This window comes from Lipotes vexillifer, unplaced genomic scaffold (genome assembly GCF_000442215.2).
Source record: "Lipotes vexillifer unplaced genomic scaffold, Lipotes_vexillifer_v1.1 scaffold948, whole genome shotgun sequence".
In the NCBI taxonomy this organism is placed as follows: domain Eukaryota; kingdom Metazoa; phylum Chordata; class Mammalia; order Artiodactyla; family Lipotidae; genus Lipotes; species Lipotes vexillifer.
In genome coordinates this window covers 273983-282047 of record NW_006793764.1, presented here as the reverse complement: position 1 = coordinate 282047, position 8065 = coordinate 273983, and the positions used below count along the sequence as shown (strand labels likewise).

General features: G+C 38.7%; 1 protein-coding gene across 2 annotated transcripts in view; it reads left to right on the top strand.

The window, feature by feature from the left end:
- Window positions 1-8065, top strand: part of SMARCA2 (SWI/SNF related BAF chromatin remodeling complex subunit ATPase 2) — a 161112-nt gene that overhangs the window by 123205 nt on the left and 29842 nt on the right. The window contains exons 2-3 of one of the 2 annotated variants that reach the window (XM_007466756.1): window positions 892-987; window positions 2748-2965. In XM_007466756.1, the coding sequence (XP_007466818.1) occupies window positions 895-987; window positions 2748-2965 (311 nt within the window). In that variant the 5' untranslated portion in view covers window positions 892-894. The remainder of the gene's footprint in view (window positions 1-891; window positions 988-2747; window positions 2966-8065) is intronic. The other variant, XM_007466755.1, reaches the window with a different exon arrangement.

Sequence of the window (8065 nt, the reverse complement as noted above, 5' to 3'; positions counted from 1 at the left end):
TCCTGCATAAAACCTTAATTTAAGGAGAATAATGGTCAGTACTTTGTGTGTTTCCTTATGATTCCAAAACCTAAATTTACTAAGAATCTGCACGTATTAGCAATTGTAATAAAAATCGTTTCACTGGTTCTTTTTGCAGTTTAATTTGTTTTCGCTTCTTAGCTACTCCCAGATTTAGAGACTGAAAAGTCCAAATATCACAAGCTTATGCTTTGTTCCTTTTTTGCAAAATTAAGGGGGGAGGAGGTAAAGTAGAAATATTCTTTTCACAGCTTCCCCCTCATCATTTATCCCACAGAAAAGAAAAACAATGAAAAATTTTACAGCATGAAACTGAAAGTGAAGTGTCACAGTTGTTCGGGATTTTCTTTAAAGAGAATAACATACTGTATTAAAATATTTGAGAACATGCACATTGCTTTTACTTACATGCATTTAATGAAAAAGTCTTTTATCCAAAAAAAATAATAAAATTCGTCTTAGACTGCTCCAAAACCATGCAGCCTATTTTTTTCAAGGCACTAAAATGAGCTTTAAAATACAAAAATAAAAAATAAAAGCATACCTGGTTTTAGTTTTTAAAAAATAAATTTGAATATTAATTTGTTTTTTTATTGGCTTAATTGTTCAAATGCAAGTAAGAATCAGAAACCACCTGAGCTAAAATCTCTAATTCTGCTGCCTGGAATAATAAGGGGGAAAAAAAATATGATAAGTAGTTGTCAATATTAAAACAGGCTGAAGGAGGAAGGCTTCGGGCCTTGTAGTGGGTAGAATGAAACAGCAGATTTGAGTATCCACAATCCTTTCAGTATTAAATTTTCAGTAAAATAAAATTACTTGTATATGAAAACATAGCCTTTCCCCAGCTCTCTTTTTTTTCCTGATCAGCTGATGAAGAGACTAGCAGCTCGCTGCTTTGCTGGCTTGTTAATTTTATCCCCACTAACTGTGATTTCCGATAGCCGGCCTGCTGATAGTGGTAAGGTAAATATCCTTTCTCGTTGCCGTCTTGAAGATTCAGTAGAACTACATCCCAGGCATGTGTAGGTGTGTAACACATCAAAAGCCGGTGTTCTCCGTATTTCTGTGTGTAACTGGGTGCTTGAGGAGAGCAGTACCATTAACTGTTGACAGCCTTGCATGCTGTATTTATTATTAGCATGTTCAGCCTCCAAGATTTGCGGGACAATTTCCTTTTCTTGATCTTCGCTTTAGCTGCAGTGTGTTTAGCTGTATAGTGGGTGTCCTGCTTTTAGGCAAATGAATATTAATGAAATAACGTGGAGCTTTTTTTTTCCTTTTTCTTTTTTCTTTTTCCTCATAACCCATCAGACCTTGCCTCCTTTATAGTGGTTATCATCTGAACACTGTAGGATCGTGATGGAAATTGTCTTTTGATTATTAAGGCCTAGGCTCAGACTGTCCCTTTAGGATTCTGTCTGTGTGCATGTTGCTTCTCTGGGGTTGCACGTTGGAAGATGCGTAGAAAACCTTTTTTTTTTTCTTTTTTTTTTAAATCCCACTGGCATTTTTAACATGCCAGGTTGTTTTGTGTTCTGCACCAGGTTTTCTTCACAAAACCTTTCTTTTTCAGAAGGCATTGTACATAAGTGAAAGAAATTATGTCTGAGCTGTAATCACCCTTTATATTGATTGTTATACTCACATGATCATAAATATTAGCCATGTTTGGTGCTGTGGAGAAATGAAGGTAATTGCCTGATGATTAGAGCTCTTTTCAGCCACGAGACATACTGGAGGCAATATTGAGGGGCAGGAGGAACAAATAACATCAGTTATTTTGTGTAAGAAACCAATCTCGAAATGTAATTTCAAGGTCTTTTTAAAAATCTTCTTTTCCATGGTCAAATTTTCTCTTATCTATTGTTGTTTTTTTCTTTGCAGTTTTTGTTTTTGTTTCTGTTTTTTTTTTCCCTTTATTCTTCTTAAGTTTTGAGATTTCCTAGGGGGAAAAATAAGTTTAAACTTCTGGGTCTGTCACATGGATCTTTTAGCCATTTATGAACAGGTTTCTTTTTATACCTGGTTGTTTTTATAGCTATTTTATTATCTCTCTGCATTAGTGCTGCTGGCTCTGGTTTAAAGCAAGCGTTTGCAGGTAATTGGAAAAAAGTGTTTTTTGTTTGTGTGTGTGTTCTTGATCTGGATGATTTAAGTGCGTTTACCCAGGAATGTGGCTTTGTACTTCCTGTTTCCTTGTTTACTAATTGCTACGTTAGAAGAAAATCTGGATGGAATTTTGATCGTATGTTGTGGATCACGAATAAATTGATGTTAAACCTCAAAGAAGAGAAGATCAAAGCTTATGTGATTGTAAGGATGTAGTCTTAGGGAAATTTCTTCTTCACTCACCCCTTTTTTTGGTTTACCTTTTACCTTCTACAGTAATGAGACAATAAAGGTCTTTTTCTTATATTGAGCTGAAATGTCATTTGGTTTTAGTTATCTTCAAACACTTAAATGTATAGATCTTTTCATATTTGTCACATTCTTTGCTATTAGTGTTTCGGGCCTTCACATATTTTGCTCATGAAGCAGACTTGGGTTAAAGATGCATTTATCCAATATGGTGGTCTTCTAATTTTTCTTCTTACTTCACTGATTACTGTTAACTTTTACTTTTTTGTTGTTGTTGTTAGTTTCATTTTATTCTACTTATGTAAATTGTTTTCTTTTCGGTATTCTCTTGTCTTGAATTTTTCTCCTTCGTTCCCTATTAACAGGCCATTGAAGACGGCAATTTGGAAGAAATGGAAGAGGAAGTACGGCTTAAGAAGCGAAAAAGACGAAGAAATGTGGATAAAGATCCTGCAAAAGAAGATGTGGAAAAGGCCAAGAAGAGGAGAGGTCGCCCTCCAGCTGAGAAACTGTCACCAAACCCCCCTAAACTGACAAAGCAGATGAACGCTATCATTGATACTGTGATAAACTACAAAGACAGGTGAGCGTTTCATTCCTTCACCTCCATCATCTTCATCAAGACCACAGGTAACGCTGCCTGCAGAGCAAGATTTATTAAGGTGTACGCTGGGTTCCGGGCCCTTTCTGCCTCCTGTTCGATGGTTTTTGCTCCAGAGGTATCAGTAAACTTGTACTCTGTTCAGAGAGGCTGCTCGTGATATTTTGTGTGATATTTTACCAGGTGTTATTTAAGGTATTTGGAAAGAGGAGTTTAGATGACAAAATTAAAGGAGAAAAACCCTAAGCTGGAGAAGGGTTCTTTAAGGATTTCCAAAATACTATCACTGATGTGGAAGGATTGGAAAGAGAGTGAAATTATACCTTTGGATTGAGGTGTTAGAGGAGAAAAAGAGTCCTATCACATATTTAACGTAAATGTTCATGCTAGGACTTGTTTTAAGCCAAACCGATGCTTCCATCAAAATTACCGTTCCTTCTTTCCTTCCAAGACACTTGAATTTCTGAGCACTTGTTCGAGCCATCTCCCTCTTTTCTCATAACCCTACCTAGACAGGATGGTTTTTCAACAAATTTCCCTCTTTTTCATGGAACTTTTGAATGTGAACTTTGAGAAATCTGTACTGGACACTATCCCCAGGCCATTTTTAAACAATAAACAATTATTTGAAAACCAAAGTAAAGATGTTCTAGGGTGTCAGGCAGCCCTATATAGTCGATAAACTAGTTAGGCTACATTTTGGTTGGTTGGTTGATTTGATTTCTACTCAGTAATCATGTGATGCGGTTTTAATAGGAAGATGACATCTCATTTCAGTTGAAAAATTGAAACTTTTTTTCCTCTAAGTTACATAGTGGCATGAATCAGTTTTTCGTTACCAAAAATTCTTGACATTCACTGGTGTTGCTCTATATAACTGGAATCGTTTACTACAAATAAGTTGTGCTTTTAGTTCTTCGTGGTAATTTTAGTTGCATGTCTTCATACGAGGAAGAAAACCTCATCGTGAAGATTAAGTAGTATCAAAAGCAAGAAACTTTCAGTGGGGTTTTACTGATAGCTCCTTAGAGAAAATATAAAGACTTTTCAGAAATGGTGAAAGGGACATAGGAGCAGATGCATGCGGAAGGGTCAGAATTTCTTGCTCGTCTCTGCCTACCAGGTCTCTCAGGTGCCCTGCTTACTATTTTCACTATTATTTTCCTTTTTTTTTTTTTTTTTTTAAGTCATTCCCTTTGAGCATTCTAAAGTGGCCACAAAGGGCAGCCCCATTACATTAGGTTTGGATAAGCTGTTCATTGACACAGGGGAATGACGGTAATCTAGGAAGGAAAATTTGGCCACAAGATCATTCTTTGCCCAGATGAACATGCCAACTTCCTCGTAAACCCGGAGTCAGTAATTCTCTCTGTCAAGTTTCTGTTCCTCCCCAGCTGTACTGGTAGATTGGCTGGAAGCAGGAGTAGTTTCCAGGAAGCTGGGTTGGACAGTTACACCTTATTTTATCAGCCCCTGGTGTAGAGAAAAATAAGCAGAGTATCACTCTGCACATATCTCTAACTTTTTGCCTTTGTCCCGGGAGAGTGAAAATGCCTGTGGCTTGGACCAGGTGTGCCTTGATATCTAACAGGCATTGTGTTCATTACCTGCTGAGTGAGCCTAGGGCTGCTGTAACATTGAGAAGAGCCAAGAAAGTCCTTGGAGGTTTGGAAGCCGGGCCTTTTATGCCAGGTGATGGCTGTCTCCTCCTTTAATGGTGTAAAACGAGTCACCAGCCAGTGGACCATGTACTGCCAACAGATGGTTTTATTTCATGTTTCTCTTTTTTTTTCCCTTTTTTTTTTAAGCAAACACATAAAGCTGGAGAGAGTTCTTATGAAAATGTCAGGGTTTCCCCCCTCCTCCCCCTTTTTGGAAAAATCTAAAAATCTGGCAGCACTCTACCTAGCCTTCCCTAAGGTAACGGTAGGAGTGGAACCCACACCCCAACCCGTTGCAGACTGTCTGCTCTAGGCAGCCACCATCCCCGTCGCTCACTATCGTCCCTCCAATATGGAGTGTCAGTTGCCATTTATCATCGTGTTTTTCACACCTGGCCCACTTCACTCCTTTATACCACCTGCTGGCTCTGTAGCCTATTAGGTTTGTGATTTCCTGACGCACAGGGCTATGGCCTGATGACTTTTCCAGAACCCACCCCCAAATACAGAGGAGTATGAAGTTAGGTCTCTTTAACCTCAGCTAAGCATAGCACAGTAGTTTAAGCTCTTGTCTTGGTTGAACTCCCTGCCTTTGAATCCTGTCTCTACCATTTACTACCTGTGGAGCAGCTGGGCAATTTACTTAATCTCCCTGATCCTCAGTTTCCTAGTCCACAAAATGGAATGATTACTGTACCTGCCTCTAGAGGCATTAGGAAGATTTGGTGAGTTAATATAGCTCTTTGAACAGTTTAATTATTAATAATCAGCCTTTCAGACAATTTATAGCAAATCAGGTAGGTGAATGGAGCTCTGAGCACTATAAAGAAAATGTCCTTGCTCATACGGCTTTCATATTGTTATTTCCAAAACCAGAAAACACAGCTTCACTGGGAATGATGACTGAGCATGTCTTTGCTTGTACTATAGGGAGAGGCTATTTAAATATTTCAACCTGCAGACACTGAATCGTTTGTTTGTTTTCCCCCTTTCTCTGGTTTTATTTATTTGTTTTACTTTTCCTGAAAGTACCCTGGTAAGGCCCCCCCATTCTGTTACTGCCCACGTTTAGGTGCTTCTGGGAAGTGTGTTCTAAATTCTCCACTGCTACATGTCTCATGTATATTTCGTGTTAGTGGTCCTCTAGAAAAAAAAGCACTTACTCAGTTTATGTTTTTTTATGTCTCTTACCAAATTTGGTGCTCAAGTAGGAGGTACTCAAATTAGGAGGGCCTTAATTAGATACATCATATTTTTGGTTGGTTTTAGAAAATGCTGCTGAGAAATGCACTTGGCCATGTGTTGAGATTTTTGCACCAGTAAAGTCAGTGACTAATATAGTAACTCAACCTACCTGTGAAAGAAGTACCACCTGGACTAACCTCCTTCCCATCACCTCAGTCAAATGTTACAGCTCTGACAGTCGTGTACATTAGCAGCGTATTAAATAAGAACTGCTGTCTATATTTAACTGATACATAAGAATTAATTAGCTCTTATGAGACAGTTTTGTTTTTTTTCAAAGTTCTTGCATGATTCTGGGACAGATGTATTTTTATTGTTTAAAAAGAACTAGGATAATTTGTGTCTATTTATTGCCTTTGTTTTCAGTGCCAGTCCTAATTTTTTTTTAGGGGGATGCTTTTTAAAAATGTGACCCCCTCTCCCCTCCGAGAGCCAATAATTCTGTGTGATTCACAAATGTAAAATTTGTCTGCGGTAATCTCTTCTAGAGGTAGCACTGATCTCTTGTTACCGTTCCCACCATTTTATTTCTCCAAATAGAAAACTTGATATGAAGTATAATTGGAAGGCTTTGTTTTGATTTGTTAATAAGCATGCTTATGTAGAAGGCTTTTAAAATTATATTCTCCCTTTATATAATATTTAACCTAAGGTCTTTTTTCTCTTGGAAAAGGGATCCATCCTAATTTGCATCTGTACCCTTTAAAATTGCCCCAGTGAAGAGATGGTGATGGTGAAAAAGCAGGGTCTGGGTTTGGTGGAGCTATTCCAAGTCTAGAGACATGGCTTACAGTTCGTTGGATAAGGAGGGAGATTCCTAGGGGGGATTCTTAGTGTTAGAAGGGGTTTTAGCTCTACCTGGTCCAGTTTCCCAGATGTGTCCCCCTGCATCGCCTCTAGCAGACCATCATCTAACCTTGTGCGGACATGCCCAGCGTTAGCTCACTGTGTCAGGAAGCCGTTTGCGACACCAAAGGACAGCTCTAAACACCACAGGCACTTCCTATATGAAAACAGACTCAGCCCTCCGACTTCTAGCTTTTGTTCTGCTTGGAACTTCAGAGAGTCAGTCTGTTCTCATTCCGAGAAATGTCCTTTAAAATATTCATAAACGTATCTGCCTTAGGACATTCTCCTTCGGGTTGTAACACCTCACTTTGCTATCTGAGTGATGCCTGGACTTCCAGCCATCCCAGTACCCCCCAACCCCACCCCGCCCTTAGACACATTTTACTTTCTTAGTGTCCCATTGAAAACATAGCACCCGGAACTCCAGAGGTATTCCGATGGCAGCTAATTGCAGGATGGCTAGCCTTCTTATTCTGGACACCAAAATTCTGTTAACCTAACTCAGGAGCGTGTTAACTTTTTTCACCAACCTCGACTCAGAGTTAACTCACGTTGAAAACACAACTTCTTGAAAAACTCCCTCTCCCGCAAAACATACACACAGTTCTTATCTCACGTGAATGCTGCCAAGGTTAGCCTTCAGCTAAACCTCTGATTTTTTTTTTATCCTGTATCGACTTATTCCTATATAGTTTCATCTTACTGATTTTTGTACCACCATTCTAGCCTATTGATGTAACACTGATTATTTTATGCCTTTTTTTTAAAAAACAAAACAAAACCACGTTTACTTGTTTTCCTAAGTTGTTGTCATCTGAAGATTTGCTATAATCTATTGCAAAGAAACTTCTAAAGGGCAAAGGACAGGTCTTCTATGACATGCCCCTGAAAATCACTTAAGGTTGACGTGAATTTATTAATCAGTAATCTTTAAAGTTGATGAACCGTCTGTGAACTCACATGACCATGCTATCATGTCACCCACATTCATCTATCCTTTCTCAAGGTTATCAAAAAAAAGCTAAAACCAAGATATACCGTGTTTGTGGCCTCTCCAATCCATCAACCTAGAAACCCTGCCGAAAGGATGAAATGAGGTTAGCTTGCCGCGGCTTTTTCTAAGGGACCCCCTACCGGTACTTAACGATGTCATTTATCTTCTCTCTGTAGCCCTGTGGCATCTGAATAATTTCCTCTAAATTTTGACCAAGGGTCCCCATCAAGCACAGCCGTCTCGAGTTTCCCTTCTCCTTTTGATAGTGGGACATTTAGTCTTCTGATTCCATTTCTAGTCTCTGTGATTTCTTAAACATCATTAGCAAAAGCA